This window comes from Nicotiana tabacum, chromosome 11, assembly GCF_000715075.1.
Source record: "Nicotiana tabacum cultivar K326 chromosome 11, ASM71507v2, whole genome shotgun sequence".
Taxonomy (NCBI): Eukaryota; Viridiplantae; Streptophyta; class Magnoliopsida; order Solanales; family Solanaceae; genus Nicotiana; species Nicotiana tabacum.
Window position 1 is genome coordinate 131844021 of NC_134090.1, and position 20177 is coordinate 131864197.

Below are 20177 nucleotides of genomic sequence, written 5' to 3' on the forward strand. Positions count from 1 at the left end.
ACTTCCGAATTCCATCTCGATGGGCCACGACATAAGCAACGAATGTCACTAATACACCTGACTATGACGTAAGCAACAAATGGATACCGAAATATCCCGTCGGTCTAGTTACCAAGGCATTAAATTTCTATCAGTTGCTGATCGGCCACTATGGGTTCTGAACCGTCACCAGTAAGCTAATCTAACCTTCTTTTATTCAAACTTTACGTTCACAACTCTTCCTATTCTTGTTTCTTTTCAAAAAATCCCTTTGCTTTGCAACTTTTACACCAAATTTTCTTGAACTTTTAGCAAACCGCATACCATCCTAATTCCCTTTTATTCTTTTCTACAATGGCGAAACTTCTAAGATTGTACCGCAAAAGGAAGCTGCCTCTTCATCACGACCCGTTGGCGACGGGGCTGCGACAGAACTTCATCCTGAGGAATTCTTTCTGGCAAGGTACCCTACTGTTGCCGATTTTAAGATTGAAAAGACCTCATCGGTACCGGGTCGATATGAGCCGGTCTCGAGGTACAAATGCACAATATCGATGATCTCCTCACCAAGGTTAAAGAGGATTGCAACTGGATCAATAAGCATGTGGTGGTACCTTCGCCCGAGGAATCGATCACTATCCTTGTGGAGGGTTTTCTAAGTGTTTACACTTACCCCTTCACGTTGGGTCCCTTAGACCCCATCATCATTGCCTTCTGCAAGAGGTATAACGTGGAATTTGGCCAGATCCACCCTTCTTTTTGGAGAATAGCGATTCTCCTCTGATTATTCGTAAGCAAAATCAAGGGATGTCCCTTTACACTCGATCACCTTATGCGCCTCTACAGTCCCCGACTCTATCGAGGGGGGCTGATCAAACTTGCTTGCCGGGCTAGTAGGGCCCCGTTCTCGAGTATAGACGAGGCTTGAGATCGAGGTTGGATGGGCCGATTTGTTCGGACCTGATTCCTACTGAAGACATGCCATTTCCCTAGAAATGAAAAATGAAACGTAAGTAGTACTTCACCTTAAAGGTTCAATCTTCTTGTTTTACCTCTTATCTCCTTCATTATCGATGTTTTTAGTGTTGCAGCTGTGGCCCAGGTACCTGTGAGCACGTGATTTTTGCCCAATATATGAATTACTCCCATAAATTCAAAACAAAATAACTTTTTTTCATTATTTGGAATTTTGAGCATTTTGTGATAATTGTTTGCATTTGTCTATGCATGTTAATTTTGTTTAACTAATAAAAAATACAAAAATACGTGGCATTTGTATTTAGAATTTAATTCTATATTTTAGGATTAATTAGCAAATTAGTTGTTTTATAAAAATGAGAAAAATTACAAAAAATTGGCTTACTTTTGCATTTTTAGCCTTTTAGCTTTAAATTAGTAATTTTCTCTTTTAATTTAGGAGTAATTAATTTTATGTAAATATTATAGTATATGATTAGCCTAATATTAAAGATTAGATCAATTTAGGAGTTAATTTGGGATTTCAATTAATTATAGGAAAAAAAGAGAAAAAGAAGAATAATAGAAAAAAGAAAAGAGAAAAGGAATTTGTTCTTAAAGATCTGTTGGGCCAAATCTGATTAAGAAACGCAGGCCCAATTGTTAAGTACCAAAACCCGGCCCAAACCCGCGTCTTAACCCGGTCCGGTCCCCTTTCATCCGAAACGACGTCGTTTCGCCTTTTGATCTCGACCGTCGAGGTTAGTTGATCTGACGGTTCAGAAGTGGGGAGGTCTTAATATATATATGTACAAACCCTACCCCTACCCCCCATCTCGCCTCTTTCAACTCCCACCTCAGAGACCCCTCCAAAACCCTACCCGCCGCCCCTATTTTCCACCACACCTGCCGGCGACGCCGACCCCTTTTCCTACCAAATCAACACCAAATGACCACCATGACCTCCTCATCCCAGATACCCAACCCACTACCCTCGAATCCTAATGAGACTCTTCGAATATTAAATCACAAGTTGAGCCCTAAAAGTCAAAATCGAGAGTCTGCGGACGATGTTGGTCCAAAATGATTTTATTCACTTGTTCTCTACGAGAACATGCAATTAATATCAGATTGGACCAGGAGTCCAAGGATTTTGAAGATTTGAGTTGCCTTTTTCTTGGTCCGAATTGTAGAAGGTATTTCTTTTTGTCTATGATTAATCTTCTTTTGTTTTGTTTTTCCTTCATTGTTTTCTTTCTGTTCTTTCTCTTCTTCTGGTTTCTTTCTTATTTTTGATTACATGCATGGTTAATTGAGAATCCTGTCTTGATTGGTTAATTAGTTTGGTTTGACAATTTAGTTAATTCTTTCTGTGTTAATTAAGCAGTAATCTAGTTTTAGGCTCATTAGTTGGTTATTTCAAGTTTCTAAATCAATTGGTATAGATTTTTTATTTGAACCATCTCAGCGTGTGCTTACATTTCACTAGTTGTGTCGTTTGGGTTCTAGGTTGGCTATGACCCATTTGCACAAGAACAACCCATTCAATTTGGGGCTCAGGTCATTGGGTCACTTGACCCATGACCCATTTGGGGTAGGTTTCAGAGGTAATTAACAGGACCTTAAATGGTAATTTGGGGATTGTAGTTAAGGAATCTTTAGTGTAATAGAAATAAGAAGCTTTTAGGAAGCTTGGATGGGGGTGTTAATTTGAATTTTAGATTGTTAGTAGGTTAGCTTGGCCAACAAGTCAGTAATTGAGGGATTTTTAAGCTAAAAAGGAGAACTAAAGAGGGGGTAGAATGCAAAATAAGAAATCTGAAGGTTGCCCTAGGACCTTGCCTATAAAGGCAACCCAAACTTGCTTTGCAAAAAAAGCAAGAGACCTAAAAGATAGAAAAATAGAGAATTTCCGAAACAACTAAGATTTTACTGTTCCATCAAAATTTCAGTGATCTTTTACTTCTGAAAAAACAAAGTTCCTATCGTGATATCCACCATGGATTGAGGTCTGGTTGTTAAAGGTTCTGAGTCAAACTGGTTGAGTATTGATCTTCCGTTGGTTTTCTGAGTGGATTTCTGGGTTTAATTGTTGAATCTGGTTGGTTTCTGCTGCTAATTGCATGCTGATATTACTGATGTCTCCTCCTTTTCTGGTTTCATTTCCTTCCAGGTACATGTTTCTTGAAACTCCACATGTTTGGGTGAACTTTCAGTTGAAGAATAAATAAGAAAGAAGAATTTTGAAGCATAATTTCGATCGTTTTCTAGTTTAACTGTGATTTACTTTCAATTTCGTTTCTTGTTTGACATGCCATACTGTTAGTTGACCTCTGTGCTAAGTAAACAAGTACTTTTGTAATTGATTTGGAACTATTGCAAAGCTAAAGGGACAGTTTGTTATATAGGTTCAAGTCACAAATGCATGTTTGAGAAATCTGGTGATTGTAAATAGTTTTGAACTCAGCTGCTAGGTGTTCTTTAGTTGACAATATATTAATCATGTTCTGTGGATCATATGTTCAGCTACTGGTTTTAACTGAAAGTATTTTTTTCAGATTTCTGGGGTATTATAATTATGCTATAAGAAAAATGATCTATAGTATATCCGACAATAGATTTAGCTCATTTTGGTTTGATTGTGAGCACTTGTAATTGAAAATCGTGAGTTGTAATGTTCAGTTAATGGTTCAACACTTAAAGAACAGAGTTCAATTTCATTTTTATGTTGGTTTCTGATTAAACGTAAATGGTAGTTGGTCCTGAGGACTTGATCCTAAGGTTTGAGTTGGGGCACTCATTTTATTAGCAAAATTTGGGATCACGCTGATTCCCCTATAATTGGATGATTCTCGTGCAGGGAGACTCGATCTCGAGTCTGCACTTAATGTGGCTCAAGTTCCAAATTCGTAACTCCCATTGGGCTAGGGATGTAAGCCCATTTGTTTTTTATTTACCTCGTCTGTCTTTCCATGTAAAGGGCTGGCTGTTGGGCCCAAGTCCTTGCATAATAATACAATTCACAACGCAAAACTGTTGACTTTAATTTGGTCCAAAGGTTTAGTCTAGTCAGCAGCGATCTCTCTTTCTCGTTGAATTAATAAATTAAGGAGAGCCGTGGTTAGATAACACGAAATATCTATGGCCCTCAAACATTTAGATTGAACTTTTTTTCTTTCTTTTAAAAATGGAATTGAGGTGCACCGCGCCAAATAAAATCTTAAATGCGTGGCCCTCGTTTAATTATTTTAAAATCTCTAGAATTCGTGGCGTGTCATTTAAAAACGCATAATTGTTTTTGGCGCGTTATCTTAATAATTTACCTTCCTAAACTCGAGTGCACATTTACGTGACCCAAATCCAAATCTTAATGATGTTAAAATATGTCAAAAACCACAGGTGCATTTATGTGACGTGGTTCGAGACATGTTTTAATAATGTTGCAATTTTCTTTTAAAAAAAATGAATAAAAGCGGTTAAAGCTAAAATTTGCACATGGGTTCATAATTATTTAAAATCATATAATTAATCCGAACATAACAGTTGAGCGATCGTGCTAGAACCAAGGAACTTGGGAATGCCTAACACCTTCTCCTGGGTTAACAGAATTCCTTACCCGAATTTCTGGTTCGCGGACTGTAATACAGAGTCAATCGTTTCCTCGATTCAGGATTTGAACCGGTGACTTGGGACACCATAAAATATCCAAAGTGGCGATTCTGAATTTAATAAATAAATAATCCTATTTTGATTGTCACTTTAAGTTGGAAAAAACTCCCCTTACTACCCTTCTCCGGGAGTGTAGGTAAAAAGGAGGTGTGACAGCTCTGGCGACTCTGCTGGGGAACGAACTCAGAATCTCTGGTTCAGGGTTCAGAATTCAAGCTTAAATGAATAGTTGTATTAGGCTTTATTTGTTATCTGATTACATGCTTGGGCCTAATGTGTTAAATAATGCTTTTACCGCTTTGATATTATCTGAACTGTATATAAACTACTACGAAACCCTTCTCTTTTCATCTTCGGGGATGTGCTCGCTGGTCGAGACTCCTTATTCTGTTAGTGTCATACCTTGAAATAATAAAGAGGCTCAGACAAGTTACTAAGCCCGATGACCTTTTGGTTCCCGATACGTAGCCCCCTCATCGGCTCGAGTTGTCCGCTCGGGTACAAAGTCTAGAACATATACCCAGGTTTTGAACCTAGAATAACTCAGCCTCATGCCAGATCCCTAGTAGGAACGTTTGTTTGCATCATGTGCACTTTGACTTTGGAGACTCAACATAGGGGTTGGGTCTGTCTAGGACAGGTGTACCCGAAATGTAAAGACCATTATGTTGCATCTTACTCGCTACTTATGCATTCATTTGCTTCGGATTTGCATGTTGACCGGCTTATAAGGAAAAATTAGAAGGTTTAATGAGATGGTTGAGAAGGATAAGTGTCTTTTTTGAAAAACCAATGTCCCAAAACATACCGAAACTCTGCCGAAATTTTGAAAAAGAAGAAGAGAATTTTGTAGTTTTCAAAGAAAACAAAACAAAAGGGGAAACCTTTGTGTTTTAGAAAGGAGAAATAGTTGGTTTTATTTTGACAAATTTGCCCGAACTACGCCAGTTTGATTCCCACCGGATGTGAGATACGTAGGCAATCCCAATTGGGCCCAACTTCCTTTTTGCGAAAATATCCAAAAGAACAAAAAATTTACGTTTATTTGAAAATAGTTAGGGTGATGCCATTATTGTCAGAAATAACCGAATGTCCTTTAAAAAGGGCGCCGGAAGGCTGTTTTTGCAAGAACAACCACTTGTGGTAATTTTTTCAAGGTTTTCACCAGTTAGCCAACACAACCTTAAAATCTTCGACTCTGAGGTGCTGAAAGGCCGTATTTGCAAAACTGGATTTTATTTTTAAATGAAAAAAAAGTGTCAATTTGTTTTTGAGTCAATTGAATCGTGATTTTTGCTTAACCACCCTAATAAATGTGCAGAATGAGCACAAGTCAGAATTTGCCAATAATAGTCGTGAACAAGATCCCTTTGGAGTTGCTTATGTGGTGGGATGATTTGGGTAAATCGGGACAAGACAGAGTCAATCAATACTTGGGAGGCCTCACTGGGTTGTTGAAGATTAATCCTAGGGGGGACATCATAAAGGCGTTGGTTACATTTTAGGAGCCCACAACGTATTTCATTTCTCAAATTTTGAACTTACCCCAACATTGGAAGAAATAGCCGGATATATTGGGAATCCCAAAGTTCCCCTGAGACAGCAGTACCTGATTGCTCCAATGGCCGTAGCCGTACACAGGTTCTTAGACTTTTTGAAAATAAGCAGGGGGTCCACAACCCAGACTTGGAAGCTGGTTTTTGTACTTTGCAGTTTATATACGACAGATATGGTCATGTAGGAGGGTTCAACAAACTGAAAAATAATATCTGCAGCAAAGGAAACCGCCTTAAGTGGGAAGAACACATGTGTTTCGCATTCATGGTGGTCTTTTTGGGACTTTTGGTGTTTCCTAGAAAAGATGGGAATATTGAAATACGAGTAGCCGGAGTTGTCAGCACTTTGCTTACTCAGGTCAACAACACCCTCGCACCCATGATAGTAGCTGAAATCTTCCATGCTCTCACAACCTGCAAAGCCGGAGGAGACTTTTTTGAAGGGTGCAACGTGTTGTTGCAGATGTGGATGATCGAACACTTATGCCATTGTCCTCAATTTATGAGTTATGGGTCGACAAAGAAAACATGCATAGAAGAATTTTACACGAGGGTTGACGGGATCAACTTGCCAGAGGGGGTCACAGAGTGGGTAGCGCGCCTCCATTCCGTCACTGCAAACCAAATAGAGTGGACATTTGGCTGGCTGTCTGTGGATGAGGTCATATACATGCCAGCCACCGGGCCTCATTTCCCCTTGATGGGACTCAAGAGTATCCAGCCTTATGCTCCATATTGAGTTTTGAGGCAGCTGGGGAGATGCCAGATAGTTCCGAGAGATGAAGATCTTAGTGCACAAGTAGTCGAGATCAGACTTAACGGTCAATTTCATAAAGTAACAGTCCGCCAAATCTGGAGCGAATGTCAATACTTAACAGGCAATACCTGGGTGCGTGATCGATCCAAAGGTGAGGTTTCACCACGGTACCTTACTTGGTATAGGAGAGAAATTGAGTTTGGGAGGCCGACTAAAAGACCCCATCTTTTGGAATTCGTCGAGGCATCGCAGGAACAATGGGACTGGTTGGCCAAAGAAAGCGAGTATAGGGATACCATAAGCAAATTGGAAAAACAAGTCAGGGACCTTCAGCTTGAAAATAGCTTGCAAGCCACGGAGGAAGAAGGAGAAAAGAAAAAGCAAGCCATAGAAAATGAAACCCTTCGAGCCAAATTCAGAAAATGAAAATAGCGGTAGAAAACCCAGCCCGAAGTGCCAAAGATGAGAAACTCATAGTTAACTTGAGGCAGAAAGTGAGTGACTATAGTTTTGATTTGAACAAAGCAGAAAATGAACTAGCCAAGGCTCGAAAACATTGGCTAAAAATGCAGATGAATGAGCATGCCTGGTTAAGTAGTTGAAAGAAAAGTACAATGATGAGGTCACTGGATTAAAGAAAAGGGTTATTGCCACGGAAAACAAAATGATCAAACAAGCTAAAGACTTCAAAGTTGAAAGAGAGCATTGTTATACAACATTGGCACAATTAGAAATAGATTTGCAAAAACTTCAGGAGCAGAATCAAGTGGCCGAGAGAACTTTGGAGGTCAGGGCCCAGCATATTGGGCGTTTGTTACAAGAAAAAGGTGTCATAAGAGAGAGAATTAGAAACATTGCCGATTACATCGTTATAAAGTGCCAAATCTGTGAGGATATGACTCGCACTACCTTCTTCAAGGCAGTGTTGACATTCGTTAAGCAGATAATGAGTGACTTGGACCGACTTCAAAGGGATCTTGCATATAGGCCCACGGCGAGACCGAATGATGTCCTGCGGGCACCAGGAGCATTGATGTATTCATGATTTTTCATTTGAGTCTGTATTTCCTTTTTCGTTGGAGTCTGTAAGTTGTGTTGAGTCTGTATTTTCTTTCTGCTGAAGTCTGTCGTTTGTTGTCGAGTCTGCATTTTCTTTTGTCGGAGTATGATAGTTTATTTTTGGAGTCTGTATTTCATCTTTTCATCAGTGTCTGTTAGTTTCTCTTGAAGTCTGTTAGTGTTGAGTATTTGTAATCAAAGCGTTTGCTTTTTATGAAATTGAAAATCCCAAAAATTGTTTCATTATTTGCTTTCACACTTATCTCCCAGAACTATGCTCGGTCAGATTCATGCGGGGTCATGATACGTAGGCAATCTCCATAGGATTCGACCATAACTAAAAGAGAAAAAATAAAAAGAAAAAGAGAGAGAGAGAGAGGAAAAAACAAGAAAAAAAGAGAGAAAATAAGAGAAAAAAGCAATGGCAAAACAAGAGGGAAGTGAGAGGATAAAAACAAAGAAAAACAAAGGCCAAAATGGAAAACGAGAAGAAAGATAAGGAAGTTGCAAATGGAAAAGTCGGGATAATGCAAGCAACCGATCAAATGCATAATAGAAATGGTTAACTGCTTAGGTGCATTCATTCCCTAAAATGTGGTTACCAATCTGTATAAATCCTAATCGCTAACAAGGTTGTTGTTGATGTATTGAGACCAGGCAGGTGGTTAGTTGATTGGCATTCTGGAAACTCACTCATACAACACCTGATCAAAAGACAGGCTGAATATGGCCAACCAAGAACCGGAGACAAGTATTGTTGACCCGTCAAAAGAGGTGGAAGAACTGGATGTTAATGCAATGAAGGAAGAGGTGTATAAGTTAAAGCAGCAGATGACTGAAATGTACCAAGCCTGGGCAAAGGGGCATCCGCCACTGGTTTATCCTGCCAACCCTGCTTATATCCCACCATCAGCCCAACCTCAGGAGCCTCCCACTGTGAGCTCATCTCCAGCCTTTCCCCTCTACCAACAATGCTATGGCGCCACTTCCCATACTTCTCAAGCTCCACCACCCAAACAAGTCCCATACCCTCCCCCACCAATCACACCCATTTTTGTGGCACCTCCACCTGCTACATTACACCGTTCTTCCAGTGAACTTCTGTTCCAAACTCACGACAACCAGTACTATCCCCCTGAACCCACCTTCAAAGTTCCAGAACCATATTCTTACACCCCTCATCTTGATTTCCCGGTAGAGACCGAGAAGTCACCCAAAAATCCCGAGCATGAAGAGATGATCAGAAAGTTCAAAAGCTTAGAACAATCATTCAGAGATATGAGGGGGTTGGGAGGTCAAGTAAGTGTGGCCTATAAAGATTTATGTCTGTTCCCAGATGTTCAGCTACCAACAGGGTTCAAAATGCCCAAGTTTGATCTGTACGACAGGCATGGTGACCCAGTAGCACACTTAAGAGGATTTTGTAGCAACATGAGAGGAGCAGGCGGAAGAGATGAATTGCTGATGGCATATTTCAGCCAAAGTTTGAGTGGATCGGCATTAGAATGATATACCAGACAAGATCACAGTAGGTGGTACACATGGGACGATTTGGCCCAAGCCTTTGCCTGCCATTTTCAGTACAATCTTGAAATTATTCCAGACCGACTGTCATTGACGAAGATCGAGAAAAAGTCCGGTGAGAGTTTCAGAGAATATGGGTTCCGTTGGAGAGAGCAAGCAGTGAGGGTTGACCCTCCGATGAAAGAAAGTGAAATGGTTGATTATTTCTTGCAGGCTTTGGAACCCACTTATTTTGGTCACTTGGTGTCAGCAGTGGGCAAGTCCTTTAATGAAGTTGTAAAAATGGGAGGCATGGTTTTGGAGAGACTCAAGTCCAACAAGATCATGAGTTATTCAGCAATCAAAGCGACCACCCAGTCCATTCAAAACGGTACTGGAGGTGTACTCAAGAAGAAGAAGAAAGAGGACGTTGCGACAATTGAGTCGGGAGCTTGGGTCGGTTCCAGGAACCTTCCACGTTACTATAACCCGCCTCGACCCTATCACCAAACTTACCCCCACACTCCATATAGCCCACCACAACACTACTACCCACCGCCCGATCCCCATTTTTCCGTCCATCACACACAAACTTATACCCAACCCCCCCGCTCATGCACAATGGCATGCGCCAGCTCCACAAAATGCCCATCCACCCCCAAGATCCTATAGAAATCCCCCTTGAACAGGTTTTCGGCCAAATCAAGCTTTTAAGAGTGAGAGGTTGCAGAAACAGAAGACTTTCACTCCGTTGGGAGAATCATATGCTAGTCTATTCCACAGACTGAGACAGTTGGGTATGTTGAATCCGATCGAGGCTAAACTACCGAATCCCCCTCCCAGAAATCTTGAACACTTGGTGAGTTGTGAGTATTGTTCAGGGACCCCGGGTCATGACATAGAGAAATGCTGGAAATTGAAAACAGCTATTCAAGAGATCATTGATACTAATCCGATTGAGGTCCAAGCCCCGGAGGCACCCAACATCAACCAGAACCCGTTACTAGCCCATCATGAGACTAATATGCTTGAGATAGTGCATAAGGGAGGGGAGCCTACGAAGCCTTCGCAAACCGTCATGATGATTCGGGCTAGTGAAGCCAAGCCGTTTGAAAAGTCAACAAATGAGAAGTTTGTGATCAAGTTGAACGGAGCAAATAATGAACCATCTGTGGAGGTCAAGAAGGGGTCCTCAAGTGACGTTGCAGGAAAACATGAAAGAGAAAAAGTGGCTGTGCCAGGAGTGAAGAACAAGCCTGTGGTAATTGTGAAGGGTGCCCGCACAAATCATGTCATTATCAAACCGGTAACTCAATTACCCATAGTCAACAGCAAGACAGTCCCATGGATTTATGAATGAGTGACAGTGACTTACAAGGGGAAAGAGGTTAAAGAAGAAGTGTGTGAGACCCATGGTTTGACTCGATCGGGGAGATGCTTTGCCCCCGAAGAGTTGAGAAAAGCTAAGATCTCCAAAGATAACCCAGTGTTGGTGAAGAAAGCTGTGACCGAGGTAGAAGCAGAAGAATTTCTGAGAAAGATGAAAGTACATGACTATTCCATTCTGGAGCAGTTAAGGAAGACACCGGCTCAGATCTCTCTCTTGTCATTATTGATCTATTCAGACGAGCACCGTCGGGCTTTGATGAAGATCCTGAATGAGGCCCACGTTCCTGACAAAATCTCAGTAAACCACTTGGAAAAGATAGCTAACAAGATATTTGAGGTAAACAGAGTCACTTTTTCTGATGATGAGTTGCCCGTGGAGGGTACTGAGCACAATAGAGCCCTCTATCTGACGGTGAAATGTGAAGATTCCGTGGTTACTCGGGTACTGGTTGACAATGGTTCCAGTGCAAATATTTTTCCTCTTTCCACTCTGAACAAGTTGAAGGTGGATGATGAAAGAATTCACAAGAACAGTATCTGCGTTCGGGGATTCGATAGTGGAGGGAAAAATTCAGTCGGGGACATAGTGCTCGAGCTTACAATAGGGACAATTGAATTTACTATGGAGTTCCAGGTGCTCGATGTGGCTATTTCTTACAATCTGCTGTTAGGACGACCTTGGATTTATGCTGCCAAAGCGGTCCCGTCTACTCTGCATCAAATGGTAAAGTTTGAATGGGATCTACAGGAAATTGTTGTGCACGGCAAAGATAATTTGTGTGTTCCCAATAATGCCATTATTCCGCTCATACAGGTTGAAGACGACAAGGGACCGTGGGTTTATCAGGTTTTTGACATGGTATCGGTAGATAAAATTCTAGAAGGGAAGTGTGTGCCAACTCCAAGGGTAGCTGCTGCATCAGTCATGGTAGCCGTTGAAATGTTGAAAAACGGTTTTGTACCGGGCAAAGGTTTGGGTGCATTTCTGCAAGGTATCGTACAACCGGTTTCTCTTCCTAAAAACTTGGATACATTTGGTCTGGTGTTCATGCCCACAGTTGCATCCGTGAGAAGAGCCAGAAAAATGAAACAGAGAGCATGGGCCCTTCCAAAGCCAGTCCCGCATCTTTCCCAATCATTTCTCAGGCCTGGTACCAGAAAACGCCCAGTGACGAGAGTTCCCAGTTTGGTGGTTGATGTGGATGGAGATTTGATGGAAAGGTTTGAGAGGATATTCGCTGATGTGAACGTGTTGGAAGTTGGAGAGGGTTCTAGCAAGGCGGATGTGCAATTTGTTGGGCCCAGTGCAAAGATTAACAATTGGGAAGCTACTCCTCTCCTCATCAGGAGGGAGTTTTGGTAGTTTGCTTTGATTTTCTTTCAATTTATCTGGATTATTCCAGGGTTGTAATTCAGATTCTATGTTCCATCTGTTTGGATGTATAAACCCCGTTATCTTTAGTTTCAATAAAATGCAATTTCTTTTTCTTCCTGATAGTTTATTTTTGTTTTCCTTTCTTCCTTGTACAGTGCTTTTTATGCTGGCTTCAGTGATATGACATGCATGCGGAATCTCTGGCCCAGTCTTAAAATCCAATCTAATTCTGAAATAGTAATTCAAGAAATAGAGTGTGATGTTGAATCGGAATATGACGAGGATGAAGCCTTTGAAGAGATTAGTAAAGAATTAAGCCACTTTGAAGAAAAACCCAAGCCTAACCTGAGTGATACAGAAGCAATCAATTTAGGGGACCAAGATAATGTCCAGGAAACTAAAATAAGTATCCATCTTGAACCACAACTCAAAGAGGAGATAATTAAGACACTGTTCGAGTATAAAGATGTTTTTGCATGGTCCTATGACGACATGCCAGGTCTAAGCACTGGTTTGGTGGTTCACAAATTGGCCACTGATCCGGTATTCCCCCCTGTCAAGCAAAAGCTCAGGAAATTTAAAACTGATATGAGTGTGAAAATTAAGGAATAGGTCACCAAACAGTTTGAGGCCAAAGTCATTCGGGTCACCCGGTATCCCACCTGGTTAGCAAATGTTGTGCATGTGCCGAAGAAGGATGGTAAGACCAGGGTGTGTGTTGATTATCGAGATCTCAACAAGGCAAGTCCCAATGATAACTTCCCATTGCCGAACATCCATATATTGATCGATAATTGTGCCAAACATGAAATTGGTTCTTTTGTGGATTGTTATACGGGTTACCACCAGATCTTAATGGATTAGGAGGACGTAGAAAAGACAACATTCATCACGCCATGGGGAACATACTGCTATCGGGTCATGCCATATGGTTTGAAAAATGCCGGGGCAACCTACATGAGGGAAATGACGACCATATTCCACGACATGATACACAGGAAGATTGAGGTTTATGTGGATGATGTGATTGTAAAGTCTAGAAAGCAGTCTGAACATGTCAGAGACCTGAGAAAGTTCTTCCAAAGTCTTCACAGGTACAATCTCAAGTTCAATCCTGCAAAATGCGCGTTCGGTGTTCCGTCTAGAAAGTTGTTGGGATTTATAGTCAGCCGACGAGGTATTGAATCAGACCCGTCAAAAATCAAAGCCATCCAGGAATTGCCGCCTCCAAAGAATAAGACTGAGGTGATGAGTCTGTTGGGAAGATTGAATTACATCAGCCGGTTTATTGCTCAGCTCACGACAACTTGTGAGCCTGTCTTCAAATTGTTAAAGAAAGATGTCGCAGTCAAGTGGACAGATGAATGTTAGGAAGCATTTGATAAGATAAAAGGGTACTTGTCAAACCCACCTGTGTTGGTCCCACCAGAACTAGGGAAACCTTTGATTCTATATTTGATAGTCTTGGACAATTCATTTGGATGTGTGTTGGGACAGCATGACATCACCGGCAGGAAGGAGCAGGCCATATATTATCTCAGTAAGAAATTCACATCTTACGAGGTTAAGTACACTCATCTTGAGAGAACGTGTTGCGCCCTAACTTGGGTAGCCTAGAAGTTGAAACACTATTTGTCATCTTATACTACTTACCTCATCTCTCGTTTGGATCCGTTGAAGTATATCTTCTAGAAGCCTATGCCCACGGGAAGGCTCACAAAGTGGCAGATCTTGCTCATAGAATTTGACACTTTCTACGTGACTCGGACTGCGATGAATGCACAAGCATTGGCCGACCATTTGGCGGAGAATCCTGTGGATGAAGAATACGAACCTTTGAAGACTTACTTCCCTGATGAAGAGGTAATGCACATTGATGAGTTGGAACAGATTGAAAGGCCAGGATGGAAACATTTCTTTGATGGGGCTGCTAACATGAAAGGCGTTGGTATAAGAGCGGTACTTGTTTTTAAAATAGGGCATCATTACCCTGTTATGGCTCAGCTTCGGTTCTACTGTACTAACAACATGGCGTAATACGAGGCATGCATTTTGGGTTTGAGGATGGCTCTAGATATGGGTGTCCAGGAAGTCTTGGTCTTGGGTGACTCGGACCTTCTGGTACACCAGATTCAGGTAGAATGGGATTAAAACTCATACCGTACCGGCAATGTTTGCATGATCTTTGTCAACGGTTTCAAGCAATAGAGTTCAGGCATATTCCTAGCATTCACAATGAGGTCGCTGATACTTTGGCTACTCTGGCATCGATGTTACATCATCCGGATAAGGCTTATGTTGACTCGTTGCATATTCAGGTCCGCGATCAGCATGCTTATTGTAATGTGGTAGAAGAAGAACTCGATGGAAAACCATGGTTCCACGATATCAAGGAATACATCCGGATGGTATTATATCTAGTACAAGCTACATGTGATCAGAAGAGGACAATTCGTCATTTGGCAAGCGAAATTTTCTTCAGTGGGGGAGTTTTGTACAAAAGGACTCCGGACCTAGGACTGCTGAGATGCATAGATGCCAGACAAGCTGTGGCTTTCATGACCGAAGTACATTCTGGAGTCTGTGGACCAAACATGAGTGGGTATGTGCTGGCAAAGAAGATTCTCCAGGTAGGTTATTATTGACTCACTATGGAGTGAGATTGTATCAGTTTCGTGCGTAAATGTCATCAGTGCCAAGTGCATAGGGATTTGATTCATTCTCCACCATCTGAATTTCACACGATGTCTGCACCGTGGCCTTTTGTTGCATGGGGTATGGATGTCATTGGGCCAATTGAGCCATCAACATCGAATGGGCACAAGTTCATTCTGGTGGCCATAGATTATTTCACCAAGTGGGTTGAGGCTAAAACATTCAAGTCTGTAACCAAGAAGGCGGTGGTTGATTTTGTGCACTCAAATATCATTTGCCGGTTCGGGATACCGAAGGTAATCATCACAGATAATGGTGCTAATCTCAATAGTCATCTGATGAAAGAGGTGTGTCAACAGTTTAAGATTACATATCGCAATTCCACCCCATACCGCCCCAAGGCGAATGGAGTAGTTGAGGCGGCCAACAAGAATATAAAGAAGGTACTTCGAAAAATGGTGGAAGGTTCTAGGCAGTGGCATGAAAAGCTGCCGTTTGCATTGCTGGGTTATCGCACTACTGTTCGAACTTCAGTAGGGGCGACTCCTTATTTGTTGGTGTATGGTACTGAAGTAGTAATACCCGCAGAAGTGGAAATTCCATCCCTTCGAATTGTCGCGGAGGCTGAGATCGATGATGAGGATTGGGTCAAAACCCATTTGGAACAATTGAGTTTGATCGATGAGAAGAGACTGCCAGCTGTGTGTCATGGCCAGTCGTATCAACAGAGAATGGCAAGAGCATACAATAAGAAGGTGCGTCCACAAAAGTTTGAAGTAGGTCAGTTAGTATTGAAACGCATTCTTCCTCATCAGGTTGAAGCAAAAGGAAAATTCTCCCCAAATTGGGAGGGGCCGTTCGTTGTGACTAGAGTGTTGTCCAATGGTGCATTGTATTTGACAGATGTAGAAGGCAAATGTGTAGAAATGGCTATCAATTCTGATGCAGTCAAGAGATACTATGTATGATTTCTTTCTTTGATTGTACTTGTTTGTATTTGGCATGTCTCGAATATTGAAATGACGAAGGCATTTTGTTATGCTATCTAAACACTTTATCCCTCGTTACTCCTTTGAGCCTCATTATTTTCTTCATACCCCTCTTTCAGAATCAATAGCAAATATCGGAAACACAAGCGTAAATATAAGTAAAGGAAGGAGAGAAAAAGAGTAAGAAAAAAGAAAAGAGAAAGAAACAATGAAAAGAAGAAAAGAAGAGAAAGCAAAAGAGAAGAAAAATCACAACAAACAAAGTAATTCCTACGTCATGAACTACGTTTGACCTGATTCGTTTTAAGATACGTAGGCAGCCTCATGGTTCGGTATCGTCAAAATAAAAATTCAAAAGTCCCCAAGCAAGAAACTGGGGCAGAAGTTGTGGTAGTTGTAAGAAATCTGGTTCCGAAAGTTGTAATTTTGAACCCATGATGAGTTGTTTTGAGCCTTTTATGCCCTTTCTTTCTAACCCCATCCAAAAGCCCACATTATGGTCCAAAGAAAGACCTTCCGATCAATCTTCAAGAAATGCCAAGGCAAGTAGGTAATGGTGATTCACATAAGGGGCAACACTCTGGTCCAAAAAGGAAAAAGAAATCAAAAATGAGAGAGTCTTATTGGTGAAAACCTCATGGGCACCGTAAGGCGACGAGAGCCGAGAGAAATAAAAATGAGAGAGTCTTATTGGTGAAAACCCTCACGGGCACCATAAGGCGACGAGAGCTGAGAGAAATAAAAAATGAGAGAGTCTTATTGGTGAAAACCCTCACGGGCACCGTAAGGCGACGAGAGCCGAGAGAAATAAAAATGAGAGAGTCTTATTGGTGAAAATCCTCATGGGCACCATAAGGCGACGGGAGCTGAGAGAAATAAAAAATAAGAGAGTCTTGTTGGTGAAAACCCTCACGGGCACCGTAAGGCGACGAGAGCCGAGAGAAATAAAAATGAGAGAGTCTTATTGGTGAAAACCCTCGCGGGCACCATAAGGCGACGGGAGCTGAGAGAAATCAAAAATGAGAGAGTCTTACTGGTGAAAACCCTCACCGGTACCGTAAGGAGAAAGTGAGCTAAGAGATGAACGGATGAGAGAGGTCTGCTGGTGGAAACCTTCCAAGGCACCGCAGAATGAACAAGGTCAAGATTTGGGTGAAGAAATCAAGTTGTGGAAATTCCGGGGCAACAAAGTGTGGCAACTGAAAATTGATTGGTTGGACAGATTGGGCAGATTAATCCGAAATGCATGTCATAATCATCGGTGCCAGCTGCTCCACTCAGATAAGTCTCTTTTCTTCGTCCTCTTCAGATAGTCTTCCAGTATATGATTTTCTTATCCTTAACTCTGAAAGTCATTGCATTTCATTTCTTTTGGGTTTTATTTCTCTAAAATATTCCAAATGTCAGTTCTGTTTAAGAAAATAAGAAGGAATTTCAAAGCTCACTACCAGCTTCAAAAATTTAAAGCACAGTGCGGCCAGAGTACACCGAAGATAGCATGATATAAAGTGGGATAAAGTGTCAGCAAAAGTTCTATCGGCAGAATGATTTAGTAATTTCATGGGAGATGCAGAGGTTCAATTAAAAGGGTCAGAGGTGTGAAAAAACGGTTCGGATATAGAACACTCGGGTCATCCAGGGTCATAGGGTTTGAAAGTCAGTCAGAAAGTCAAGTGGTTCAGGGCCAGTTCGGGGAAGCCAGTCAAAACAAAACAATACAGCGAAGAGACCTTCAACAAGAATGCCATCAACTAACCACCACATTTTAAACTGACAAAATTTTTCTTTGATTAAAACAGGGGCAGGAAATTTTGGTTGTTTCGGGAAAACCCTCCGTGGAGAAAGGCAGTCACCAAATAGGTTTGATTTTTGATTTTCAGGACCCTCCTGGAAAATGGGACCTAGCGTAAAGTTTAGAAATTGCGTAATCTAGCATAGTAGTATTCCAAAGGAGTATAAGTAGGTTTAGAGTTTTGCATGTTCGAGATAAGATTCAATTAGGAGTTTCCAGGGCCCTCCTGAATAATGGGACTTAGCTTTAAGATTTCGATTAGATAACAACATGTAGCGTAAACTCTGCTATAGGATAGTATAATTTTGCCATGAAAGTTGTCACCCTTAAAATAAGATTTGACCTTTGATTTTCAAGACCCTCTTGGATAATGGGGAGTAGTTTAAAGACCCTCTTAGATAACAAGATTAAGCAGAAGTCACACCTTTAAAAGATATAGCTTAGATTTAAAATTGTCGTTTAGTTAAGAGATGTCAGGACCCCCTGGATAATGGGACCTAGCTTTTAAATTCTTAGTAATCTTTGGTAATATGATTTAGTTTTACACTCACATCTGTGCCCAGCCACCAAACTAGGGCAGAAAATTTTTCTTTGTTTTGTCTATTTTGTTGAAGTCAGGCGCCCACCTGGAAAGCAAGAGAATACATTTCAAGTTAGAAGTCAGGAGCCCGCCTGGAGAGCAGGGAATACATTTCAAGTCAGCAATCAGGAGCCCGCCTGGAGAGCAGGGAATATATTTCAAGTCAGCAATCCGGAGCTCGCTAGGAGAGCAGGGAATACATTTCAAGTCAGCAATCAGGAGCCCGCCTGAAGAGCAGGGAATACATTTCAAGTCAGCAATCAGGAGCCCGCCTGGAGAGCAGGGAATATACTTCAAGTCAGCAATCAGGAGCCCGCCTGGAGAGCAGGGAATACATTTCAAGTCAGCAGTCAGGAGCCCGCTTGTAGAACAAGGGAGTACAATTCAAGTTTATCTTTCAAGTTCTTATTAATACTTGGTAATATGATCCGTTTTACACTTACATGTGTGCCCAGATACCCAAACGGGGGCAAAAAAATTTCTTTGTTTTTGTCTATTTTGTTGAAGTCAGGAGCCCGCCTGGAGAGCAGGGAATACATTCAAGTTCAGCAATCAGGAGCCCGCCTGGAGAGCAGGGAATACATTCAAGTTCATGCAGTCAAGCGGCCCCCTGGAGAAAAGAAAAACATCTCAAAGTGTAGTTGGCAGTCAGGCATCCACCTGGAGAAAGGAAAACATCTCAGATTACAATTCAAGGCGGCAACAAAAGGATTCCACCAAGAGAATACAAGTCAACAAGGCAACAAGAACCACAAGAGCAAGTTTGAAGATATAGATAGGATTTCGTAATGCATAGACCACAGTATAGTCTAGCTTCTTTTTATTTTATCATGGTGTAATAAGGGGATGCAGTAAGCAGTAGCAGCAGCAACAACAACAATGAGATCACCGCTTCATGGTAGTCCCAACTACCAAATATTCCTGAACTACACTGACCTGATTCCTTTTTAGCCAAGGATACGTAGGCAACCTCGGAAGCAGGGTGCGGTCAAATCTTTCAAATGCTTCCAACGGAGTATTCAAACGGGCAAAAATTGCTCGTATCCGCTCACTTTATCTTTTCACGAAAACTCTTCGTGTTTCCGGGCAAAGAGGGGCAGCTGTGAGCACGTGATTTTTGTCCAATATATGAATTACTCCCATACATTCAAAACAAAATAACATTTTTTCATTATTTGGAATTTTGAGGATTTTGTGATAATTATTTGCATTTGTTTGTGCATGTTAATTTTGTTTAACTAATGAAAAATACAAAAATACGTGGCATTTGCATTTAGGATTTAATTCTATATTTTAGGATTAATTAGCAAATTAGTTGTTTTATAAAAATGGGAAAAATTACAAAAAATTGGCTTACTTTTGCATTTTTAGCCTTTTAGCTTTAAATTAGTAATTTCCTCTTTTAATTTAGGAGTAATTAATTTTTTGTAAATATTATAGTTGATAATTAGCCTAATTTTAAAGATTAGATCAATTTAGGATTTAATTTGGGATTTCAATTAATTATAGAAAAAAGAGAAAAAGAGGAATAATAGAAAAAAGAAAAGAGAAAAGGAATTTGTTCTTAAAGATCTGTTGGGACAAATCCGATTAAGAAACGCAGGCCCAATTGTTAAGTACCGAAACCCGACCCAAACCCGCGTCTCAACCCGGTCCGGTCCCCCTCCATCCGAAACGACGTCGTTTCGCCTTTTAATTCGACCGTCGAGGTTAGTTGATCTGACGGTTCAGAAGTGGGGAGGTCTGAATATACGGAGAGGTCTTAATATATATATATATGTCCAAACCCTACCCTACCCCCCTCATCTCGCCTCTTTCAACTCCCAGCTCAGAGACCCCTCCAAAACCCTACCCGGCGCCCTTATTTTCCACCACACCCGCCGGCGGCGCCGACCCCTTTTCCTACCAAATCAACAC

General features: G+C 41.3%; 1 protein-coding gene across 4 annotated transcripts; it reads left to right on the plus strand.

Annotated features, from left to right (window-relative positions):
* The first annotated feature begins 2729 nt into the window (after positions 1–2729).
* Positions 2730–19464, plus strand: LOC142166371 (uncharacterized). Of its 4 annotated transcripts, none has more exons than XR_012696745.1 (2): positions 2730–3109; positions 5927–8220. XR_012696745.1 is itself a non-coding variant. In XM_075225474.1 (2 exons), exon 2 carries the CDS (start codon positions 11021–11023, stop codon positions 12230–12232), a length of 1212 nt encoding a protein of 403 aa, XP_075081575.1. In that variant the 5' UTR covers positions 2776–3109; positions 8635–11020; the 3' UTR covers positions 12233–19464. The 4 variants fall into 4 exon arrangements, 1 of the variants encoding a protein (XP_075081575.1); XR_012696747.1 differs by lacking the exon at positions 5927–8220 and adding an exon at positions 3797–3980; XR_012696746.1 differs by lacking the exon at positions 5927–8220 and adding an exon at positions 3495–3662.
* Positions 19465–20177: the final 713 nt, after the last annotated feature.